Genomic DNA, 25,683 nt, shown 5'->3' on the forward strand with positions numbered 1-25,683 from the left:
GATTACCTTTCACTGTACAATACTGTATGTACAGTATGTATGATGTTGTATATGATCTTTGAAACAAGTAGGATGATCATTATTCATAGTCATACAAAACTATTTTTTTATTTCCACATGATCCAAGTAAGTCTCTTTTATCATCAATGAAAAGCATATCACACTATAGTTGATTCATCATTTAAAGACAAATTTAATAACAAAGAAATTTATTTGATTGTTATTCTTTTTTTTTTTTCTCAATGGGATTCAAAAAGGGGAAAAAAAGAAAATGTCTTGTATCAAAATACAATGTGCTGTACTGTTTTTGGAAATACATGCCCAAAATAGGAAATGACAATATAGAACAAGCCTTTTTGTTCCCTATCGTTAACAAAATATTTTTTTTTCTTTATAGTATGTATCTTTATAACTGATCGACGTCAACAATAAATCTATTATTATTACTATATTATGATAGTTTCATATTTTTTTTAAAATGATCATCCATCAAAATATGTATCAATTCAGATCAAAGACGATCATAGATCACTACAAGGTTTGTACAGTATCATTAAAAAAAAGAAAAAAGAGTTCAAAAGAAAACAAAGCAGGATGAAATTATTTATTTATTTTGAGAATAAATTATAATAATAATAATAATAATAATAATAATGATATTATATATGGATGATGATGATGAAGTATGAGGCTCAACCATGTGATTTTCAAACTCACTCCAACTTGGGGGTTCAAAAAGGTCAAACAATCAAAACACAAGGTAAAATTCTTCCTAGGTAGAAACGAAACAAATTCACTTCGCTGTTTGAATTGATCTGTTCATTCTTCTCCACCCGCGTGGTTTCTAAACGATGAAGATAGGAATAAAAATAAAAAAAAAAAAAAAAACAGTGGCAGTTTCACAATCTAATGACAGCAACTATTGATTGATCGCATTGTATATAAATCTCTCTTTCTTGTTCTTCAGTTCTCTCTCTCTCTCTCTCATTCTCAATATTTCTCTACTACTACTTATATTATTTGTCCTTATATATCATCAATATGCCAGCCGATCGTTCAGGGAAAAAACTAGCTTTACCTCGACCTTATCCTGCACCTCCTCCAATTCCATTGGCTCCTCAAAAACCATCTGCTTCAATCAATTCTTTTTCAAAGTTATAAACATATATTAGCCAACTTGACACTTTCATCTATCAATGTAATCCTTTTTCTTTTATCATGATTATTCATAGATCATTTACTATAAAATAAACAAATGTATGCTGGTCATACTAGAACTATATAATTACAAAGTATAAAGTTTGACTTACGGAGTGTCAATTGAACAGCGCCCCATTTTGAGTTGCATATAAAAAGGAAAAAATATCACTTCCCCGGTTTCCTTTTTTTTTCTCTCTTCTTCCGTCTTTTTTTCTTTTACTTTTCTTGTCTTTTCTTTTTTTTTTTTTTTCTTTTTTTATTTATTCGATTCATATAAATGTCATCCGAATATTTAATCAAGTTGGGTAAAGATATCATCCCAACAACTAGTACCAAGATTATTTTAGGAAATACTCTCAAAGTGCCTCCTCTCGGTAAGCAAAAAAAAAAAAAAAGGAATGTTAACAAAAACAAGAGACTTATGGGAACGCGTCATTACATGATCATAGTGATAACTCTATTACTAATCACAAAGAGAAAAAAAAAAAAAAAAAAAAAAAAAAAAACTAATCAACATGTTTTTCTTCTTTCTTATATATCTTACTAGCTATTGGTACTTGGCAATTTGGTGATACTTCTTGTAAGTCGCATAACCTTTGGGCGCGTTTCTTATCACATATTCTTATTAATTAAAATTAAACTTTATAGATTGGGGATGGACTCCAGCTGCTGTGAAAGAAGCAAAAGAAGCATTTGATTTAGCTTGTTCTAATGGTCTTACATTTTTTGATACTGGTAAAAAAAAAAAAAAAAAAAAGAAATCAAAATAAAATAGATGAACTAATAATAACATTTGATTTTTAGCTGAGGTATATGGAAAAGGTGAATCTGAACGAGAATTAGGTACCTTTCGAAAGGAATACACCAAAGAACAACAAGATGAACAAGTCATTGCTACCAAATATTTCCCCTATGATAACCGTACTCAATTTCCAGATGTTTTATTATCTGCTCTGAAAGATTCCTTGGATCGTCTTGGCATGGTGAAATCAGATCTTTATCAAATTCATGCTCCTATTCATCCTGCTTCTATAGAAGTTGTCGGTAATCATCATTTAATGAGTAATAAATATTTTGGTTTTGACTTTTTTTTTCTTTAGCCAACGCTTTAGCTGATGCTGTGGAAGCTGGTCTTGTCAAGGCAGTAGGTGTATCCAATTATGGTTTAGATGAAATCAAAACAATGCATGCAGCCTTGAAAAAACGTGGGATCCAATTGGCCTCTAATCAAGTCTCTTTCTCTTTGATTCGTACTATCCCTGAAAAATCTGGTTTGATTCAATTATGTCATGATCTTGGTATTTCTATCCTTGCCTATTCTCGTAAGTTGAATGAAGAAGAAAGGTGGATAGCTTGATATCTTTTTTTTTTTTACTCATTTTTTTTTTTTTATTATTCTGTTGCTGTCATGGATGATTCATTGAATGATGAAATTAGCAATGGGGATGGGTTTACTGACTGGTAAATTTGGATCCAAAGGACCTTGGCCAGAAGCTCGTAAACGACTTTTCAGCTCATTCGATCCTGAACAACTAGATAAATTGTTAACCACTTTGGCTTCTCTAGCTACTAAATACAATCGACCTCAATCTGCCATTGCTTTGAATTGGACTATCGCGAAAGGAACCATCCCATTGGCAGGTGTACGCACGCCTGAACATGTTAGTCAAAATGCTACGGCACTTGGCTTCCTTTTGTCCCAAGAAGATATCAAGACTTTGGATCAATTTGCTTTTGAAGGCTCTACCAACAAAGAATGGAACCATGGATAAAAAACGAAATATATAGGATCTTCCTTAGTTTATCTGTTCATTCTTAATTTAGTATTGATTTTTTGTTTCCTTATTTTATCATATGAATAAAACTCCATATTTTGTCAAAAAAAGAAAAAAATTACGATTGTAAAAAAGTTCATGTTCCTTGCACTGATAAGTTTCCTAAAATAAAATTCATTATATCAACTGTTCTTTTTTATTATCATCATACGAATCAAACATTGAACTAAAAATAAGAGAGATTTAGTACCGAGTCATAAAATACATACGTAGAAGCATGGTGTAGAAAAAATAAATAAATAAAACTAAAAGCAGAGGGTATGGTATCTAAACTACTCATACTAAGACTAAACTAAAAAAAAAAAAAAAAAAAAAAAGGTATAATCTATTCTAGAATTTAGTCCACTTCCAATCTTCCGTGTAGCGTACCATTGTTGGGAGCGGGTTTGATTTCTAAGAGACGAGAGAGAACTTGATATAATTCAATATTCCAAAATGGTTTCAATATATCACCTTTGTTCAAAGTGGGACCTTTAGCAACAAAGATGGCTCTGGATTCAGGAGACAAGTTGTCATAACCATGGGTACCTCTTGGATGGAAGACTGTATCATGATCAGGATCAAAGTCTTGTCGTGTCACCAAGTTCCAACCAGGATCAGGAAGTACCAACAGAGGGGCAATACGTGCATTGTCCTTGTCGTTGAAATGGAATCGAGCAGGAATATCTTGTTTCTTGAATACTTGGAACGGAGCCTTCTCTCCACCATGACGTTCTTGAAGTCTTGTGAATGCTTTATAAAGTCGATCAACCACTTCCGTTTCGGATTGTCCATTCTGTACTTTAGGTCGGATGCCAAGTGAAGGGTATAATTCTATTTTCCAAATCAAATCTAATTCTTCAGAGGTCAATTCATCATCGTAAAATACCAGTCTTGAAGTATCTGTTGCAGACATGCCATGGTCACTCACTACCATAATATGAACAATATCTGTCAAATTGCGTTGTTCAAGTCCTTGCATAAGTCGGCCAATACTACTATCAGCAAGTTGTAATTGTGTCAGCGTCTACCAAAAAAAAAAAAAGAAGGAATAAATACCTATGACCATGATTTTACTCATATATATATATAATACCTTGTTATGATAAGGACCATACTTGTGACCAGCTTGATCAATTTCAGGAACATAGAGACCAATGAATTGTGGACGATGTTCCGAAGGCAAATCCAACCATTCCAAAGCAATATCGGATTTTTCATCAAATGTCATTGCATCACTGTATGGTATCGTGAAAGTAGGTTGATAATCATCAAAAATAGTACTACATCCTGGCCACATGATTACACCAGCTTTTTTGCCTTGCTTGACTGCAGTAATCCAAATCTATATTGTCAAATAGAAAACCAATGAGAATGAATAAAAAAACTATCATCCATAGGTAATCCATTCAACTTACAGGTTCTCCACCCCACCATTTTTCATCCCAACTATGTGATGGATCCTTATAATTGAAGTAATCCTTGAAGTTCGGATCATAAAAATAATTGCCAACGATACCATGCGATTCGGGATATAGACCAGTGACTAAAGACCAATGGTTTGGAAACGTGATTGGCTAAAACGTATACTAAAAGTGAGTTGTTTATACTACCATACATCGTTTCTTTTTTTTTTTTTTTCTTTTTTTTACCGGGAAAGAAGGAGTCATCCATTGAGCGCGAATTCCAGTATCAGCTGATCAAATGAATTGAAAAAAAAAAAAGATTTAGAGATAAGGAATAGTCTTTTTTTTTTCTATTACCAATATCAGATAAATAAGGAGTCACTGAAAGATCAAGGTCATGGTTGACTACACCATCCAACGAGATAAAAATAACAGTAGGTTTGAATTCATGAGTACCGTTATTATATATCAAACCAGAGCCATGACTTCGATGGGTAGCTAGAGCATATGTAACCGAACCAAATAACGACAAAATGGTAATTGTGATTAATATGCCTATGCTCCAACGCTGTTTGTTATTTTTGTTTCCATGTTGCTTATCCAGAAGAAAAAATAATAAATAAAAAAAAAATAGTGAATACATTGCATAAAAAGTTAGTTCATGGAGTGTTTTTCTTTTTGAACTTACATGTGCTTCACTGGAAGGTAAAGAAGTATAATGAGGTTGGGAAGTAGAAAGAAGCTGACTTGACTCTTGGTCTTGTAAAGTCATCACGTCTGCAACTTTCTTCTTTAAAACTGGGAGAATAAAAAAAGGAGAGAGGGAATAGATAAAAAGGACAGAAAAGCAAAAGGTCTTGATTTTTTTGGGAATTAAAAAAAAAAAAAAAAATAAACGCGCTTTATTCATGGGAAAAACCAGTAATCTTTTCAAACCAAAAAAAAAGAACCAAACGGAGTTGAAAACTGTAACTTCCACAACCTGAATTTCTTCCCACTTTTTTTTTTTTTTTTTTTGTTTATTATTATTATTTTCTAATTCTTCTCAAACATGGACACCATTACCAACCGATTAGGTCTACAATCTTCCAAAGTCGATGAATCTCGAGAGAATCAAGCTGAGATTCTTGATGAACAAGGTAAGTTATCTTGATATAATATATAAGAACTGTCTCTAACAATTTTTTTTTGTTTTTGTTATTACTTACTATTCTATAGAACAAGAACAATTGTTACAGGACTTGCGAAAACAAAATGAAGAATCCAACTTGATGATTCAAGTAAGTTATATAACTTGTTTTTTCTTTCTTTTATCTTATAAAAATAGTTTCTAATCCATTCTTTCTTCCTTTATAGTCTGGTTTACTTTTTGTAGGTGTTCTTGTCTGTGCCATGTAAGTCAGTATTACCTTCATATAACAACTTTCTTTTTTTTTTAACTTTTTATTTTATTATTATTATTAAATTAGATTTATTGTCTATCTCTATGAAGTGTATACTCATGAAGATTTTACTAAAGGAGGTAGATTACCTTTTCCCTTCTTATCAACTCCGGTATCATCTCAAGTGGGGTTACCTTATCTTGGTGTCTTGCTTAGTATTGGTTCTCTATTAGCAACAATGGCAACGTTGATGTTGACCTGTCGGGTGACTTTTTCTGATCTAGTACATATGAGTCCTTCACAACGTGGTACGGGTCAACTTCATCTGACTGGAAGTATATCATCAATAGCTATGGGATCAGTGATGCCTTTGTTATGTCTCTTTAGTATCAAGGTAACCTGGGTAGAAGTGATTTTTTGGTTGTTACCATTGATGATGTTGGCTATGGATTTATTGGCGATATATATGATGGGACAAGTGAATGCTGACTTTACTGAATTGGAAAAATCAAGATACAAGTATAAGGGTGCCTGATATGTATTGATATTCTTGGATAGATAGATAGAAAATCTGTGATTGATATGTATATATATGTATATCTCTTTATATAGTGTAGTTTTACTTTGATACCTTTTTTTTTTTTTTTTTTATTTTTTAATTGAAGGATGTCGGTCTTAAAATTTGCATAATACTCTGTACAACAATCAATGAATTTATTATTCTTTAAATATGGGTTCTTGATTGAAAGTAATTTTGGTTTACATTATTATTAATGATTTTATTTTGGTTAATTATTATTTCCTATTCGGATTTACTTCTTTTGTCACAAGTTCATTTTATGTCATTGATGTAGATCGTTTTCGTGAATTGTGACTCTTAAAGCCTATTCAATTGCTTACACACACAAAAAAAAAAACTTTTCATCTCCCGCTTTGCCCAACACGCTTATTCTCCTCCCTATATTGATTTTTTTTTCTTTTTTTTCCCCATTTCTATCTTTTTTTTTTCTTTCTTTATTTACAAACCATGGCTGACAATATTGAGACCACATCAAACAAAAGAAAACAACCCGATGAAGAAAACAGATCTACTCTGAAAAGAACCAAATCTTCTATCAAGTAAGATCTATCCTCCTTTCTTGACGCGTTTTTTTTTATCTCAATTGTTTACTTATTCCCATTTTATTAGTGAACATCAAGACGACAAGAAAAACACAAAAGAAAAACAACGAGCACAAGGTAAAAAGGAAAAGGGATATAAAGGAAGAAAAGATTATTTTCTTAGTAACATGATAATGATTTACACGCTTTTATTCATTGTAGTTGAAGATGATCTAGAAAACGGAGACGAAGACTTGGAAGAAGAAGACGAAGAAGACTTGGAAGAAGAGGATGAAGAAGATTTGGAAGAAGAAGACGAAGAAGACTTGGAAGAAGAAGAAGAAGAAGAAGAAGAAGAGGAAGAAGAGGAAGAAGAAGAAGAAGAGGAAGAGGAAAAGGTGGAAAAAAAAGTGACACCTTCCAAGAAACGTGACAAGGGAGAATCATCTTCCAAAACGAAGACTTCTAAAGGAGGAGAGGAATTGGATGATGAAGATGAAGGCGGCATTTCAGGTAAATTGATTAAGGAAATTCCAAATTAGACAAAAACATCTCAACTTTTTTTTCATGATGGATTTTATAGAAAGTGAGCTAGAGGCTTTAGACACCAGCCTTATCATGAACACTGGTAGACGTACTCGGGGCAAGAAAATCGATTATACTCAATTTGGTGCGGATACTCCTGCGGATGAAGAATAGTGTTGATCAAATTCTCTAGTAAAATTAGTCATTACTTTTTATCTATTATTCGTGTTTTTATTCTTGTTATCCTTTTTATTCTTGTTATTCTTTTTACTTATTTTTTTTTTATTCAATAAAATATTTTCATAATTATCCTTTTTGTATATTCTTTATATATATATATATACATGTCATTTGAAATAAGGGAAGACAAGTGTATGACAAAAGATTATGTTTTGTGAAATCCTAAGTCAGATGAGCCAAAATAAAGAATGAAGATGTGTTTATTTATAAAACTATATTTATAACAAAAGGGTGAATGCCATAACAGGCTACTTGTACATGGTTGTCATGGGAATCATCAAGTAGTAACAAATAATAAACAAAATAATAAAAGGTACATACAATAAAGAAAAAAAAAAAAGAAGGTAAACTAAAATAAATACATAATAAAAGAGCGTGTGTGTGTGTGTGTGTGTGTGTGTGTGGGAGAAGATATACATAATCATATAGGATGAATAATTCAGTTTTGTTGGTTAGTATTGATTTGCTGTAAAATAGATTCCAATTCTTGAACTCGTTGTCGATAAAAAGTAAAATCTTGTTGTAATTGTTTGATTTGTTCAACACTTTTCTTGAGGATGGTGCCTTTATTCAATCGATTAACGCCATCATCAGGCACATCCAATAATAAAGTACCTAATTCTTGAATCCTTTCATTGATATTATCCCGCCGCCTTCGTTCCACTGTACGCAGTAAAAAAAAAAAAAAAAAATTAAAATAAATAAGAGTCAGTGCTATTGTTTTTGGGAATTGATATTGGGGGAAAACAAAACGAACTATATTTGATGTCAGACGATGTACAAATAGGGGGGGACCATGTGAATATACAAACAAAAAAAAAAAAAAAGAAAAACCATTCCGTCAATAGACCCCCTTCTTTACCTGCATTATGTGATTCTCTTCGTCTTCGTCGTTTTTCCATAATTATTTGTAAGCTAAAACAATAAAGAAAAGTAACTGATTTTTTAGTTTTAATTCTAAAAAAAAAAAGTAAATAACTTACTTGACTTGTGCGGCATAGTCATCATCATAATTTTCCAAAGACCTAGATTCAGATAGTTCTTTCCCAGGGTAACCAAAATTGCCACTACTATTGCTTGGAGAGGAAGAATTCATCATCATCAACTCAGCATCTTGTTGTACATATTCAGCATCAGTAAACGAAGAAGAAGGTCGTATATCCTTGTGAGCTGTTGTATCAGAATAAGTAATATTGACTGGAGCACTGACTTGTTTGCATGGTTGGTCCAAAGGATAAAACATAAAACCTTGAGGAGACACGGTTGATGCATGGTCAGACAGATGATCACCATCATTGGATTCAGTACGTTTCATTTGTTGAGTCATAGTTGTATTAAAAGAAAATGAACTATCAATGGATTGATCACCGTACATATAATAGTTTTGATTCATAGAATGTCGATCTTGGTTATGATGTTGAATTTGTTGTAATGATGAGATCATCCTGGTTCCTTGTTGCATTGTTGATGAATAATTCATATAATCTGCATGATGATGAAGAGAAACGGGTGAAGTCAATTCAGAATAACCGATATCAGATAAATGAGGTGATCTTTCATTTGGTTTTTGTTGATGTTGTTGCGAAAGAAATAATTGTGAATGATCAAGAGTAGGATCAATATCTTTATATTTCAATCGTTGTTGTTGTAAGTGATAAGCTGTTGGATTTGTTAATCGTAAGCCGCCTTTAGTTGTTGAATAGTAATCACTTTTTGTATTACTTGAATTCATTCTTTCTTTTTTTTTTTAAAAAAAAATAAAATGAAATAAAATAAAAAAAAAAAAAAAGAAAGAAAGAGAACGGGAAAATTAAAAAAAAAGAGGGAAAAAGAAAAAGTTCTGGGATCCACGTTTGTGGGCAGACCTTCTTTTTCATAAAAAAGGGTTAGACAGAAAAAAGACTCCGCCCATTCTTTTTAAGAAAAAAAAAAAAACTCAAAACTTATCATTGTTTGAAGAAATAATGAATGAAAACTATTGACTCAGATGATCATACAAATATATGATCATTTACATTTAAAACATATATGATTTTCGATTTAATGTAGCAGTAATGGATTTAATAAGAATGCTTTTATTATTATTATTATGACTATTTTTTTTTTTTATGATGTCGCAGCATCCATAATCATCTCTCTCTCTCTCACACACACACAAGCTTCTTATTTATCCAATAAGAAACAAATCACTATTTTTGTCACATAATATTGATGTTACTACCATCTCATTTTGCTTTTTTTTTTTTTTTTTTTTTTAAAAAAAAAGAGTGTAAACTTCTTAACAGCCTATTCATTTGAATTGACACTCCGTCATATTTTTCTTTGGAAAATGTCGCTCTTCCCCTTTTTTATTTTTTGCCAATCTGTCTTTTTTTTTTTCTTTCTTTCTTTTATTTTTCATCAGGAATCTTTTTCTTTCATTACGCGTTTTATATATTGTATTATTTACTAGATTCCTTATTGAAAACAAACCCATATATTTTTATACCTGTTTCTTTCTCTCTCTCTCTCCATTATTATTGATACCCTGTTATTATAATGTTGGAAGAAGAAACAACACTTCCTCCATCAGCAACTATTGCCACTGCTGGTCCAACTGCTGAAAATATGCTTACTTTTGACCATGGTTTGTTACAAAAATACTTTGAAAACCTTTTACCTCTTGTATTGGATGCTGATACCTCTGATTTGGACACTACTCTCTTTTGTTATCCTGATACCGTGGATAAATTCAACCGTTTTGCCAATGACCCTCAATCTCCTGTATTGTTTATTCTCAAGGAAAAAGAAGGTGGAAAGGAAGATGGTAAGTTTACATTCTATCTTTATTTCTTTATTTTTTTTTAAAAAAAAAAGAAAAAAAAAAACTAACAATTTTTTTTTTATATAGATGATGCTCCCATTACTTACAGTTATACTGCCTCTCATGAAATTACTTATCTACCTACTCATGTTGGCTCTTTGGCAGTTATCAAACGCGTTCCAACTTTAGACGCTACTCGACCACTTCAATCTCAACTTCAATTCATCAATCTTCCTGGTGCTGCTTCTGGTGAACCTGGTCAAACAAGTGCATACGAATTTTTACACTCCTATATTCATTTGGCAGTCAGTCCTTACTTCAATGCCTATGTCAATGCTCGTCATGGTTCTACTACTGATACTTCAAGCAAAAGCAAAAATGAAGATAACAAGATGGGTGTCCCTATGGCTAAGAAGAAGATGGCTGAATTGGAACTTTCCTTGTTACACTTACAACAAAATGTAGAAATCCCTGAAATTTCTTTGAATATTCATCCTGTGGTTCAAAAGGCTGTAGATAAGGTATGTTATTATTATTCTTTAAGTAAAAAAAAAAAAAAATTAATTGATATTTCTATTTTTATTTTTTTTAATGTTATAGTGCCGTGAACAAAATAAACGTGTTACTGTTGAAGCTGTAGACTCTACATTGTTTTCCGACTCAACCTTTTTGAACAAATTACAAGGTGACGTTAATGGTTGGATCAAAGAAATTCAAAAAGTCACTAAAATGTCAAGAGATCCTGCTAGTGGAACTGCTATTCAAGAAATCAACTTTTGGCTCAGTATGGAACGTGCTTTGGAGAAGATTGATGAACAATTGAAAAGCGATCAAATCAGTAAGTCTATTTTACATATACTTTATTCTTTTATTAACATTTTCTATTCTCTTAGCTTTAACTTTGGATATCTTGAAACATGCAAAACGTTTCCATGCTACTGTTAGTTTTATCGCTGATACCGGATTGAAGGAAGGAATGGAATTAGGTATATATTGAAAGACAAATAATTATATTTTGATATGAAAAACTGATTCATTCTTCTTTTTTTTTTATAAATAAATAATAATTATAGTGCACAAATACAATCAACTTATGAAAGATTTTCCACTCAATGAACTTCTATCGGCTACTGATGTCGACAAAATCCGTGAATCTCTTGTCTTGATTTTTGGTCATTTGAACAAGAAGCTCAAACTCTCGTAAGTTAACATATATATAAATATAAAAATCACTTGTACTAACATATTTATGATTTTGGAACGATTTTTAGACCTTATCCTATTCGACGTGCATTGCCATTGGTGGAAGCCATCTCCCGTGATTTGAATGATCAACTACTCAAAGTTTTGGGAAGTCGACGAATGATGTATATGGAATACGAAGACTTTGAACGTACAACTGCAGGTGCTGAAGCTGTATTTCATACTTGGGATGATCTTATCAAGGAATTCACTAATGTTGCTCGTGATGTTACTCGCAAAAGGTCAGAAAAGTTTTTACCCATCAAAATCAACCCTGCTCATGCCAAGTTACAAGAACGTGTTATCTTTGTCCGTGAATTTCGAAAGCAACATGAACAACTCCATCAAACAATTGTGCGTGTTATGACCAGTCCTCGTGCAAAAACTTCTACAGTGGTGGTTGATGGCCAAGTCAAAAGCGTCTTAGAAGAAGAAGAAAGTGTTAGCGTTAGTGACATAAATGCCGTGGAAGAGGTCAAATTAGCCTATGAAAGTGTCAAGAACATTGATATATTGGATGTATCTCCAGGTATGTTGTAGAATAAAAAAAAAAAAAGGAAATGTTATCTGGCTCATTTTTATTTTATTTTATTTTTTTTTTAATAGAGGGAACTGAAATCTGGGTGCAAGCTGAAAATGTTTACAATGAACGCGTCTCTCGGGTAGAAAATCAAATCATCGCTCGTCTTCGTGATCGCTTGGGTACTGCCAAAAATGCTAATGAAATGTTCCGTGTATTCTCCAAATTCAATGCTCTCTTTGTTAGACCCAAGGTAAAGAAAAGAAAGAGGATAAAAAAAAGTAAACAACAGCAACTTAATTGTATTCTGTTAATAAAATTAGATTCGTGGCGCTATTCAAGAATATCAAACTCAATTGATTGATAGTGTCAAGGAAGATATCAACAAGTTACATGACAAATTCAAAATGCAATATCGTTATTCTGAAGCATACCATATGGCTCAATTACGTGATCTTCCTCCTATTTCTGGTGCTATTATTTGGGCTCGTCAAATTGATCGTCAACTCTCCTTGTATATGAAACGGGTAGAAGATGTACTTGGAAAAGGATGGGAACTTTATGCTGAAGGTCAAAAATTACAAATTGAAAGTAGCAGTTTCAGAAAAAAGTTGGATACTCGTCTCATTTATGAAAACTGGTTACAAGAAATCACAAAACGAGATCTCTCTGTGTCTGGACGTATCTTTGAAATATCAAGAAATCGGGTTCAAAAGAATACGCTTATCCTTGGTGTTAACTTTGATGGTCAAATTATTACTCTTTTCAAAGAAGTACGAAATCTTCTATGGCTCAACTTCCAAGTCCCTCATACTATCTCCAATGTTGCTAAAGATGCCAAACGTGTTTATCCTTTTGCTGTCAGCTTGATGGAAACTGTCCGTACCTTCTCTCAAACTGTCCACAAAGTCAACAGGAACCCTGATGTATCTACTTTAGTAGCTGGTTATCGAAACGAAGTTCATGGAATGATTACAAAAGGTAAAAATAAAAGAAAATAAAAAAAAGAAGACATCCTTATATCGTTATATTATTTACTGGTATAGACGTTTCACTAATCCCTCTTTTGTTTTATATATATACACTTTAAAGGGATCAATTTACGTTGGGACTATTTCGTCAATACATATGATGCTCATCATCGTCCATTATCTTATCTTACTGGTACACCTCTTGATGCCCGGGAAAATCGTCATGTTATGTTTGTTCGTGAATTTGCTAATGTGGTCTCTGTATTCCAAGATAAAGTGGACTCTCTAATTGGTTATTATGAAGATATCAATAAGGGAATCGATGAAATGAAATCTTGTCCTTACCAAGTGGATCGATTTGAAGATATCTTGGGAAGAATCCAAAAAGTGGTAAGTCAGGAATACGAATCATTATAGTTTATTCTTTTTTTTTATTATTATTCTTATTTTCTTACTTTCATTTTCACTTTTTAGATCGACCGTCTGAATTTGGAAAACTACTCTAACCTTGATCAATGGGTTGCTGGATTGGACAAACGAATTGAAGCCGAATTAGTTAATCGGTTACAACAAGCTATCAAATCATGGATCAATGCATTCCAAGGTGTTACTGAAGAAATGGTTGTACCCGAAGTCAGTGCCTCCAAGAGCCGCCGCAAACGCAAAGCTGGAACTACTGGAATCGCATCATCCCGTGAAGGCTCAATTATGGTGGATGAAAAAGTGGTTGTGGAACCCAAAACGCCTGATGTCAAACCTGCTTTACAAACGCTGATTCATGAAATACGTATTCGCAATCAAGTCATGTATTTAGATCCTCCTATTGAACAAGCACGAACTAGCTGGTGGTCTCAACTTCATGACTGGCTCGCCATTATTTGCCATCTGCCTCGTATTCAAAGCTCTCGTTATGAAGGTGGTCTAAGCGTCAAGGACGATCCATCCGTCGAAAAAGATTATGCAAGTTTATTGACATGTATGGGTGATGGATCATTGGAACAAGCTTATCAAATCATTGAAAATAAGGTGCGTCAAGTGTCCGAATATGTCAATATCTGGCTTCAATATCAGTCATTATGGGATCTGGAATCAAGTCATGTGTTTTCTATTCTCGAAGATGATTTGATCAAATGGCAACAAATACTATTAGAAATCAAGAAAGCTCGTAGTACATTTGACAATTCGGAAACAGAACAATCTTTTGGTCCCTTGGTTGTGGATTATGAGCAAGTACAAAGTAAAGTGAACCAAAAGTATGATCAATGGCAGAAGGATATTCTCAACAAGTTTGGTAGCATGCTCGGCACATCTATGCGTGATTTCCATGCCTCAGTTTCAAAGGGTCGTTATGAATTGGAACAACAATCTATTGAAAGCAATTCCACTGGGGAAGCTGTTACATTTATTACCTTTGTACAAGATCTCAAACGTAAAGTAGCAAAATGGTCTCAAGATGTGGAACTCTTTCGTCAAGGTCAAAAGACATTGGAACGTCAACGTTTCCAATTTCCAAATGATTGGGTATACGTAGATCAAGTTGATGGGGAATGGAGTGCTTTCAATGAAATATTGGGACGAAAGAATAATGCTATCCAAGAACAAATCGGTAAGCTTATCAAAAAAAAAAAAAAAAAAAAAAAAAGGACAAAAGAAAACGTAAAGAAATTTATACCTCTTATTAACTTTTACATTTTTTTTTTTTTTTACCAATCAGCTGGTTTACAAATGAAGATCGTGGCCGAAGATAAGGTGGTGGAGCAAAAGATCCGTGATATTTGCACCGAATGGGAAAAGAGCAAGCCAGTACAAGGGGATATCAAACCAGATATCGCTACCAATACTCTCAGCATTTTTGAAGGTCGGGTTACTCGCTTGAAGGAAGAATATGACATGGTGTGTCGTGCAAAGGAAGCTCTTGATTTGGAACAGACATCTGAAGATCGACTTGATCCTGTCTTGGAAGAACTTCGTGATCTTAAATCTGTATGGACTGCTCTCGCCAAGGTATGGCAATCTGTTTATGAAATTCGTGATACTCCTTGGTCATCTGTGGTACCTCGCAAGGTTCGACAAAGCATTGATGAACTTGTCAACTCTACCAAGGAAATGCCCAACAGAATGCGTCAATATGCTGCATATGAATATGTTCAAGATACGTTACGTCAACTACTTCGTGTCAATCCATTGGTATCTGATCTAAAATCTGAAGCACTCCGGGATCGTCATTGGCGCCAAATCTTCAAAATGCTTCGTGTAGAAGGTAGATTTACGTTATCCGAAATGACGATTGGTCATCTATGGGATTTGGATCTTAAGCGAAATGAACAAGTCATCAAAGATGTTATTCTACAAGCACAAGGTGAAATGGCGTTGGAAGAATTTTTGAAGCAAGTCAAGGAAACTTGGGCCAACTATGTATTGGATCTTGTCAATTATCAAAATAGATGCCGTTTGATTCGTGGATGGGATGATCTTTTCAACAAATCAAGTGAACACATCAACTCTCTTACTGCTATGAAGCTCTCTCCTTATTACAAAGTATTTGAAGAAGATGCATCGGCTTGGGAAGATAAACTCAACAGAGTCCATGTTTTATTTGATGTATGGATTGATGTACAACGACAATGGGTATACTTGGAAGGTATCTTTAGTGGAAGTGTGGACATCAAACATCTTTTACCTGTAGAAACTTCTCGCTTCCAAAGTATCAATACTGAATTCCTGACGGTGATGAAGAAGGTATACAAATCTCCCTTTGTATTGGATGTGTTAAATATTCCCAATATTCAAAAATCTTTGGAACGTTTGGCGGATCTACTCAGCAAAATTCAAAAGGCTCTTGGTGAATACTTGGAACGTGAAAGAAGCTCTTTCCCTCGGTTCTACTTTGTCGGTGATGAAGATCTTTTGGAAATCATCGGTAACAGCAAGGATATCCTTCGTATTCAAAAACATTTCAAGAAAATGTTTGCTGGTATTGCTACTATTATGTTGGATGAAGAACAAACTGCTATCATAGGCATGGTCTCTAAGGAAGGTGAACAAGTAGCATTCAAAAATGCAGTTTCCATCAAGGATAATCCCAAAATCAATGTCTGGCTTACCATGTTACAAGAGGAAATGCGTGTATCCTTGGCTCTTCTTCTTTCTGATGCAGTAACGGAATTGGAAACTATTTATAATGCTGCTGAAATAGACTCTGATGCATTCATGACCTGGGTGGACCAATATCCTGCTCAATTGGTTGTTCTTGCTGCACAAATCATCTGGACTCAATCTGTAGACAAGGCTTTGGTGACATTAGGTGATGCTACTGACAAAACTGATCAAACACCTCTGCGCAACTCCCTTGATTTGGTAGAACGTAACCTGAATATCTTGGCTGATGCTGTTCTTTTGGATTTATCGACCATCAAACGACGAAAATGTGAACACTTGGTGACTGAACTTGTTCATCAAAGGGATGTGACTCGACAACTTTTGCATGACAATGTATCATCTTCCAAAGATTTCAACTGGCTTTATCAAATGCGATTCTACTTCAATCCTACTATTGAAAATCCTATCCATCGACTTTCCATCCATATGGCCAACGCCACTTTCCATTATGGTTACGAATATCTCGGTGTTGCTGATCGTTTGGTACAAACACCTCTGACTGATCGTTGTTACTTGACTTTAACACAGGCTCTTGAACAAAAACTTGGTGGTTCTCCATTTGGTCCTGCCGGTACAGGTAAAACAGAATCTGTCAAAGCTTTAGGTGTACAACTTGGTCGATTTGTGCTGGTATTCTGTTGTGATGAAACATTTGATTTCCAAGCTATGGGTCGTATTTTTATTGGTCTCTGTCAAGTTGGTGCCTGGGGTTGTTTCGATGAATTCAATCGATTGGAAGAACGTATCTTATCCGCTGTGTCTCAACAAGTTCAAACTATTCAATTGGGTCTTAAGGAAACTATGGCAAATCCAAATCATGAAGTAGAGCTTGTCGGTCGAAATGTCAAAGTTAATCTCGATACTGGAATCTTTATCACTATGAATCCTGGTTATGCTGGTCGTTCCAACTTGCCTGATAACTTGAAGAAACTTTTCCGAAGTATGGCTATGACTAAACCTGACCGTGAATTGATTGCACAAGTTATGTTGTATTCTCAAGGTTTCCGAAGTGCTGAAACTCTAGCTTCCAAGGTGGTACCGCTATTCAATCTCTGTGCTGAACAATTGTCTTCTCAATCTCATTATGATTTTGGTCTTCGTGCCCTCAAGAGTGTCTTGGTCAGTGCTGGTAATTTGAAACGTGATCGTTTGATTGATTTACGCAAAGATCTTGATGAAGGCAAGGTGGATGCTTCTGAATTTGCGTCATTCTCTGAACCTATACCTGAACAACAATTACTGATTTCAAGGTACAAAAAAAAAAAAAAAAAAAGGAGGGAAGTGAATATGAAAAGGTGATTTGATTTCTTCTTTTTTCTTTTATATATTATCATTTACTTTTATATAGTATTCGTGAAACAGTGGTACCCAAATTGGTTGCTGATGATATCTCTTTACTTACAAGGTAAAATATATACAAATCAAAAAAAAAAAAAGAAAAAAAAAGAAGACAAGTGCTCATTTCAAATATTATTTGTACTCTTTTTTTTTTTTTTTTTTTTTTTTTTTCTAGCTTGCTTGCTGATGTGTTCCCTGGCGTCCATTATGCTCCTGTCAATTTGGATCGTCTCAAAGAAGAACTTAAAAAGGTATGCGAAGAGCGTCGCCTGGTTGCTGGTGATGCCTGGATGGAAAAGGTGATTCAATTATATCAAATTCAGAACATTCATCATGGTTTGATGATGGTTGGTCCATCTGGTTCTGGCAAATCTATGGCTTGGAAAACACTTCTCACTGCATTGGAACGTGTTGAAAACGTTGAAGGTGTGGCATATACTATTGATCCCAAAGCAATTCCCAAGGATGCTCTCTATGGTACTTTGGATCCAACAACTCGTGAATGGACAGATGGTTTGTTTACTCATATTCTTCGCAAGATTGTGGACAATGTACGTGGTGAAAGTCAGAAACGACACTGGATTATTTTTGATGGTGATGTGGATCCCGAATGGGTTGAAAATTTGAACTCTGTATTGGACGACAATCGACTTCTCACTCTTCCTAATGGTGAACGTCTCAACTTGCCAACTAACGTTCGTATTATGTTTGAAGTCGAAACTCTCAAGTATGCAACTCTGGCTACAGTATCTCGTTGTGGTATGGTCTGGTTCAGTGAAGATGTTATTACTCTACCCATGATTTTCTCCAACTATTTAGAAACACTACGACAAGTACCTATGGATGAGATTGATGAAGAAGGTGCTAGTGGCATAGGTTCAGGTGGTGCATCTTCTCGAAGACAAGGCGAAAATGATGATCCATCATCCGTTTCTCCCAATTTGGCCGCTCAACGTGCTATTGCTGCTATCATGGCTCCTGATCTCACCGATGAATCTGGTTTGGTGGCGAAATCATTATCTTATGCTGCAACATTAGAACATATTATGGACTTCACTAGGATGCGTGTATTATCAACCTTCTTCTCTTTACTTAACAAGACAGTACGAAATGTTTTGGAATACAATGCTCAACATGTGGATTTCCCTATGACTGGTGATCATTTAGAAGGATACATTACAAAGCGGGTGATCTACTCTATTATTTGGAGTTTCTCAGGTGATGCGAAATTGGATCTTCGAACTGTATTGGGTGATTACGTGCGTGGTATTACAACTTATGAATTGCCTCCTGCTGCCAACGACCAAAGTATCATTGACTTTGATATTGCAACTAATACTGGTCAATGGGTCCCATGGGAATCTAAGGTACCAGTGGTAGAAATTGAAACACACAAGGTCTCTGAAGCTGATATGATTATTCCTACCGTGGATACTATTCGACATGAAGAAGTTCTTTACTCTTGGCTCTCCGAACACAAGCCTTTGATTCTATGTGGTCCTCCTGGTTCTGGTAAAACAATGACGTTGTTTAGTGCTCTTCGCAAATTGCCGGATATGGAAGTGGTTGGTCTCAATTTCTCAAGTGCTTCAACTCCTGAACTAATCCTCAAGACCTTTGAACAACATTGTGAATATCGAAAGACGACAAATGGTGTGATTCTTTCTCCTACCTTGATTGGACGTTGGCTTGTGGTGTTCTGTGATGAAATCAATTTACCAGCTACTGACAAATACAATACTCAACGAGTTATTTCCTTCCTTCGACAATTGGTGGAATACAATGGTTTCTGGAGAACAAGTGATAAAGCATGGGTTACTTTGGAGCGTATTCAATTTGTTGGTGCTTGTAATCCTCCTACTGATCCTGGTCGTGTACCGCTCTCTCACAGATTCTTGCGACATGCTCCTTTGGTGATGGTGGATTACGCTGGACATACATCTCTTATGCAGATCTATGGTACATTCTCTCGAGCAATGCTTAAAGTTGTACCCAATCTTCGTGGTTATGCCGAACCTTTGACTGCTGCCATGGTCGATCTTTACCTTGCATCTCAAAAACGGTTTACTCCTGATATTCAAGCTCATTATATCTATTCTCCTCGTGAATTGACACGTTGGGTACGTGGTATCTTTGAAGCAATCAAACCTTTAGAAACTCTGACTGTGGAAGGATTAGTACGCATCTGGGCTCATGAAGCTTTACGTCTTTTCCAAGATCGTTTGGTGAATGAAGAAGAACGTGAATGGACAGATAAGATGATCAACGATATTGCCATGCAACATTTCCCTGCTTTGAATCAAGAAGAAGCTTTGGAACGACCTATTCTCTTTTCCAATTGGTTATCCAAGTACTACGTGCCTGTGGAACGTGAACAACTACGTGATTTTGCAAAAGCTCGTCTCAAGGTATTTTACGAAGAAGAATTGGATGTTCCTTTGGTGCTTTTCAACGATGTGCTGGAACACGTACTTCGCATCGACCGTGTATTCCGTCAACCTCAAGGTCATTTACTACTAATTGGTGTTAGTGGCTCTGGGAAAACAACTCTTTCTCGATTTGTGGCATGGATGAATGGTCTCAGTCTATTCCAAATCAAGGCTCATAACAAGTATACTGGTGCTGACTTTGATGATGACTTGCGTACTGTACTTCGACGTGCTGGTTGTAAAGGTGAAAAAATTTGTTTTATTATGGACGAAAGCAACGTATTGGACTCTGGATTTTTGGAACGTATGAATACCTTGTTGGCGAACGCAGAAGTACCTGGTCTCTTTGAAGGGGATGAATATGCTGCTTTGATGACTGCTTGTAAAGAAGGAACGCAACGTGATGGATTGATGCTGGACTCCAATGATGAACTATACAAGTGGTTCACCCAACAAGTGATGCGCAACCTCCATGTGGTATTTACAATGAATCCTCCAGAAGGTGGCCTAGCTTCACGTGCTGCAACATCTCCTGCTTTGTTCAATCGTTGTGTATTAGACTGGTTTGGTGACTGGCCTGATCAAGCCTTTTATCAAGTGGGTACTGAATTTACAAAGGGATTGGATTTGGATCTTCAAACTTATGGTGCGCCTCTCAACTTCCCTATTGCTTATCGCAACCTGCCTATTCCACCCAATCATCGTGAAGCTGTGGTTAATGCTTTAGTCTATATTCATCAATCATTATACGATATCAACGCCAAGCTCAGCAAACGTCAAGGTCGTCATAATTATGCTACTCCTCGACACTTTTTGGACTTTATTTCTCACTATGTACGTCTATACAATGAAAAACGTGAAGATTTGGAAGAACAACAACGTCATTTGAATGTCGGTTTGGAAAAATTGAAGGATACTGTTATCAAGGTGGAAGAACTTCGAAAGAGTTTGGCTATCAAGAAAAATCAATTGGAATTGAAGAATGCTCAAGCAAATGACAAGATCAATCAAATGTTGGCAGATGAAAAGGAAGCAGAACAAAAGAAGGCAGCCTCCATTCAAATTCAAGAAGCTTTGGAAATTCAAAACAAGGTAAAAAAAAAAAAAAAAAAAAAAAAAAGGAAAGATTTATATCATTTACACGATTGTTTACTTTACATATCTCTTCGTTTTATAGGAAATTCAAGAACGTCGTGCTGTCGTACTAAATGATCTTGCCAATGCAGAACCAGCTGTGGCCGAAGCTAGAAAGAGCGTTAGCAACATCAAACGTCAACATCTTACTGAAGTGCGATCTATGGGTAATCCTCCTGAAGCTGTGAAACTTGCGATGGAATCTGTTTGTACTATGCTTGGACACAAGATTGAAAGTTGGAAAACGGTACAAAGTATTATTCGAAAGGATGATTTTATTGCAAGCATTGTCAACTACAACACTGAAAGTCAAATGACAAAGCAACTACGTGACTTTATGCGCCGCAATTACCTCAGCAATCCAAGTTTTGAATATGAAGCTGTCAATCGCGCTTCCAGGGCATGTGGACCTTTGGTGCAATGGGTAGGTGCACAAGTGACTTATAGTGATATATTGGACCGTGTTGGACCTCTTCGTGACGAAGTTAATCAATTGGAACAAAGTGCTGAAGATACCAAGAAGAAGGCTGCAGATATTGAACAAATGATTGTGGATTTGGAAACAAGTATTGGACGTTACAAGGAAGAATATGCTGCTCTTGTGGGTGAAACACAATTGATCAAGTCAGAAATGGATCGTGTCAAATTCAAGGTAGATCGTAGTTTGACGCTCTTGAGTAGTTTATCATCTGAACGTATACGTTGGGAAGCTGCCAGTCAAGCATTTGAAAGTCAAATGGGTACTATTGTGGGTGATGTTTTATTGGCTGCTGCCTTTTTAGCTTATGGTGGTTACTTTGATCAACAATATCGTGAAATTTTGATTCAACATTGGGCAGATCATCTTGTATCAGCTGGTGTACAATTCAAGCAAGAAGTCGCATTGACAGAATACCTCTCAACAGCAGATGATCGTCTATCTTGGCAAGCTAACTCTCTTCCTACCGACAGTTTATGTATTGAAAACGCCATCATGCTCAAACGTTTTGATCGATACCCCTTGGTGATTGATCCTTCTGGACAAGCAACAAACTTTTTAATCAATGAATACAAGGATCGCAAGATTACTGTGACAAGCTTTTTGGATGATGCATTTATTAAGAATTTGGAAAGTGCACTTCGATTTGGTAACCCTATTTTGATTCAAGATGTGGAACACCTGGATCCTATTCTCAATCCTGTGCTAAACAAAGAACTCCGTCGTACTGGTGGTCGGGTATTGATTCGCCTTGGAAATCAAGATATCGATTTCTCTCCTTCCTTTACTCTCTTCCTCTCCACACGTGATCCCTCTGTGAACTTCTCTCCTGATATTTGCTCTCGTGTTACATTTGTCAACTTTACTGTCACTCGTGGTAGTTTACAAAGTCAATGTTTGAACAAAGTACTCAAAGCTGAACGTCCTGATGTCGACCAACGTCGTACTGATTTGATCAAGTTACAAGGTGAATTCCAACTGAAGCTCCGTCATCTTGAAAAATCATTATTACAAGCATTGAACGAATCTAAAGGTAATATTCTGGATGATGACAAGGTGATTGAAACTTTGGAAACTCTCAAGAAAGAAGCTGCCGAAATTACTCGCAAGGTGGATGAAACGAATACAGTAATGCAAGAAGTAGAACAAACAACAGGGATTTATACACCACTCGCTCATGCTTGTAGTTCAATCTTCTTTGTTATGGAACAACTCAATCTGGTACATCACTTTTATCAATTCTCTTTGGACTTCTTCTATGAAATATTCCAATATGTTCTCCACTCAAATCCCAATCTCAAAGGCATTACTGATCCAAATGAACGTCTGGAAGTCCTCTCTCATGATTTGTTTTCTGCTACTTATAAACGTGCCTCTCGTACTTTGTTACACGAAGATCATACTATGTTTGCTGTCTTACTTTGTCAAATTCGTATGCGTGGCTCTTCTCAAAATCATCAAGATATGAATGATGATGCCGAGTTCGACTTTTTACTCAGTGGTGGTGATACAATTTCTGATTCTGGATCTGCTGCCTCCAAACTTGGTTTACCTAGCTTTATTACTGATGAAGTGGCTCAACGTATTGATGAATTCCAATCTCTTGAATGCTTCAAACAACTCTCTCAACATATCAACCAAAATCAAGATCAATGGCAACAATTTATGGATCACTCTCAACCTGAAACTGTGGTACCTATCTGTTGGAATACGACATCCGATGTTCGCCGTAAGTAGATTACGATCTTATTAAAATAATTAGAGGAATACAGTTCTTACTTTTTTTTTTTTTTTTTTTTTTTTGCTATGATATAGCCGCCATGTCCTCTTTGCGAAAGATGTTGGTTATCAAGTGTCTACGTCCTGATCGATTATTACCTGCTACTACTATTTTTGCCTCTGAAATATTTGATTCTGGATTTATCAACAATGGAGAACTCAACTTGCAACAAGTCGTCAATGATGAAGTGGGAAGTTGTACTCCTTTGGCTCTTTGCTCTGTACCTGGTTATGATGCTAGTTACCGTGTGGATAATCTTGTTGCCGAAACCAATTCTCGATGTACCTCTGTTGCTATGGGATCTGCTGAAGGATTTACTCTTGCTGATCAAGCCATCTCTCTTGCTATCAAGAATGGTAACTGGGTGATGCTGAAGAACGTCCATCTTGCTCCTTCTTGGTTGGGTCAATTAGAAAAGAAATTACATAGTATGAAGCCACATCGTAACTTCCGCCTATTTTTGACTATGGAAACCAATCCAAAGGTGCCTGTCAATCTTTTACGCATGTCTCGAATCCTTATGTTTGAACCTCCTCCAGGTATCAAGGCCAATCTCCAAGAATCTCTACGAAGCATTCCTCCTTCTCGTCTCTCACGTGGTCCGTCTGAACGTGCTCGATTGTATTTCATGTTAGCTTGGCTTCATGCTGTGGTTCAAGAACGTCTTCGTTATGTTCCTTTAGGTTGGACAAAGGTATATGAATTCAATGACTCTGATCAAGATTGTGCCTTTTCAACTATTGATAATTGGTTGGATATCGCTGCAGGTGGTCGTGCCAATATCTCACCAGAAAAGATTCCTTGGGATGCTATTCGATCTCTACTTCAACAATCCATTTATGGTGGTCGTATCGACAATGAATATGATCAACGCTTATTGGATTCCTTTGTCAATACTCTCTTTAGTCATCGCTGTTACGATTTGGACTTTGAAATTGTGAAGAGCACAGGTGAAAGTGAAAAGGCTTTAGTGGTTCCAGATGGTACCAAGATGGAACACTTTATGGAATGGGTGAACAAACTTCCTGATCGTGAACCTCCTACGTGGTTAGGCTTACCTGCAAATGCTGAACGTGTTTTATTGACTCTCAAGGGCAAGACAATGTTATCCAAGGTACGCAAGATGAAGAGTACCACTGATGATGACGAAATAGCATTTACTCCTGAAGCGGCAACATCAAATAGTGGTGGCAGTAGTGGTGACAATACTGGTCAATCTTCGACAACAGGTACCTCACAACAACCTGCTTGGATGCGCGCATTACACACATCTATTACCAACTGGCTTTCCCTTTTACCATCAACCCTTCCTCTTATGCAACGTGATGACAACAATGGTATTATGAATCCTCTTTTCCGATTCTTTGAACGTGAAAATCAAATAGGCCGTAGTTTACTCAACACTATCCGTGAAGATCTCCTCTCTTTACAAAAGGTGTGCACTGGCGAACTCAAACAAACCAATCACTTGCGTCAATTGATGAGCTGGCTTACCAAAGGTTTGATTCCTGAACATTGGAAACGATACAAGGCTCCCAAGGATATCTCTCTCAATATTTGGCTAGCAGATCTCAAGGCTCGTTTGGAACAAGTGGCATTGATATCTCAAGAAAAGGATTTCGGTCATGTAGAAGTATGGATGGGTGGATTGTTTATTCCAGAAGCCTATGTTACAGCTACTCGTCAAGCAACAGCTCAACATAATAAGTGGTCATTGGAAGAATTGGTGCTTGTTGTGGATATGGAATTGAAGTCAAGTGATAGAACTCAAGGCACTTATACTGTCCGTGGTATGAAGATGGAAGGTGGTGAATGGAATGATAAACAACTTTGTCTTACGTCAAATCCTTATACAAAATTACCTTCTATTGGATTACGATGGATACGTGGAACTGACAAGAATGATCTTTCTGATGGTAATGAAGGTGAAGTGGCCTTACCAGTGTATCTTAACTCTGACCGAAGTGATTTACTGTTTACTATCAATGTGGCTGTTGATCCTGAACAAAAAGACCGTATTCCTCAACGTGCTGTGGCTATGATTATTTCTTTTTAGTTAGTTAGATATATATATTATTATTATTCTCTTCTTAGTTTATCAAATAAAAATTGAAACTTGATTTTTTTTTTTTGTTTTACCCCTTACGGATTTTGAAAATTT

General features: G+C 35.6%; 6 protein-coding genes across 6 annotated transcripts; 4 read left to right on the forward strand and 2 right to left on the reverse strand.

The window, feature by feature from the left end:
* Positions 1-1,439: 1,439 nt before the first annotated feature.
* BX664DRAFT_337865 (NADP-dependent oxidoreductase domain-containing protein) lies at positions 1,440-3,064 on the forward strand. The gene is made up of 6 exons (XM_051546314.1): positions 1,440-1,574; positions 1,748-1,780; positions 1,849-1,935; positions 2,005-2,244; positions 2,301-2,522; positions 2,638-3,064. The coding sequence occupies exons 1-6, from the start codon at positions 1,478-1,480 to the stop codon at positions 2,970-2,972; spliced, it is 1,014 nt and encodes a 337-aa protein (XP_051398233.1). The 5' UTR covers positions 1,440-1,477; the 3' UTR covers positions 2,973-3,064.
* A 275-nt stretch (positions 3,065-3,339) lies between these two features.
* BX664DRAFT_387503 (alkaline-phosphatase-like protein) lies at positions 3,340-5,295 on the reverse strand. The gene is made up of 6 exons (XM_051549392.1): positions 5,109-5,295; positions 4,778-5,015; positions 4,667-4,710; positions 4,433-4,591; positions 4,111-4,359; positions 3,340-4,041 (listed from the first exon to the last, which is right to left on the reverse strand). The coding sequence occupies exons 1-6, from the start codon at positions 5,190-5,192 to the stop codon at positions 3,373-3,375; spliced, it is 1,443 nt and encodes a 480-aa protein (XP_051398234.1). The 5' UTR covers positions 5,193-5,295; the 3' UTR covers positions 3,340-3,372.
* A 135-nt stretch (positions 5,296-5,430) lies between these two features.
* Positions 5,431-6,459, forward strand: BX664DRAFT_360647 (uncharacterized protein). Its single transcript, XM_051548178.1, has 4 exons — positions 5,431-5,559; positions 5,639-5,700; positions 5,777-5,814; positions 5,890-6,459. Exons 1-4 carry the CDS (start codon positions 5,472-5,474, stop codon positions 6,335-6,337), a joined length of 636 nt encoding a protein of 211 aa, XP_051398235.1. The 5' UTR covers positions 5,431-5,471; the 3' UTR covers positions 6,338-6,459.
* Positions 6,460-6,709: 250 nt separating this feature from the next.
* On the forward strand, positions 6,710-7,753 carry BX664DRAFT_337872 (uncharacterized protein). The gene is made up of 5 exons (XM_051546315.1): positions 6,710-6,921; positions 6,992-7,041; positions 7,126-7,184; positions 7,236-7,416; positions 7,487-7,753. The coding sequence occupies exons 1-5, from the start codon at positions 6,830-6,832 to the stop codon at positions 7,600-7,602; spliced, it is 498 nt and encodes a 165-aa protein (XP_051398236.1). The 5' UTR covers positions 6,710-6,829; the 3' UTR covers positions 7,603-7,753.
* Positions 7,754-7,850: 97 nt separating this feature from the next.
* Positions 7,851-9,433, reverse strand: BX664DRAFT_360649 (helix-loop-helix DNA-binding domain-containing protein). Its single transcript, XM_051548179.1, has 3 exons — positions 8,652-9,433; positions 8,531-8,583; positions 7,851-8,331 (listed from the first exon to the last, which is right to left on the reverse strand). Exons 1-3 carry the CDS (start codon positions 9,398-9,400, stop codon positions 8,108-8,110), a joined length of 1,026 nt encoding a protein of 341 aa, XP_051398237.1. The 5' UTR covers positions 9,401-9,433; the 3' UTR covers positions 7,851-8,107.
* A 609-nt stretch (positions 9,434-10,042) lies between these two features.
* Positions 10,043-25,654, forward strand: BX664DRAFT_173371 (dynein heavy chain). The gene is made up of 15 exons (XM_051539998.1): positions 10,043-10,474; positions 10,559-10,992; positions 11,072-11,309; positions 11,365-11,457; positions 11,545-11,671; positions 11,743-12,242; positions 12,320-12,486; positions 12,557-13,214; positions 13,326-13,594; positions 13,679-14,810; positions 14,919-17,613; positions 17,712-17,768; positions 17,877-21,222; positions 21,308-23,471; positions 23,558-25,654. The coding sequence occupies exons 1-15, from the start codon at positions 10,207-10,209 to the stop codon at positions 25,576-25,578; spliced, it is 14,169 nt and encodes a 4,722-aa protein (XP_051398238.1). The 5' UTR covers positions 10,043-10,206; the 3' UTR covers positions 25,579-25,654.
* The last annotated feature ends 29 nt before the right edge of the window (positions 25,655-25,683 follow it).

The sequence above is a fragment of the Halteromyces radiatus genome (genome assembly GCF_025201355.1).
Source record: "Halteromyces radiatus strain CBS 162.75 chromosome Unknown BX664scaffold_6, whole genome shotgun sequence".
NCBI classification, from domain to species: Eukaryota; Fungi; Mucoromycota; class Mucoromycetes; order Mucorales; family Cunninghamellaceae; genus Halteromyces; species Halteromyces radiatus.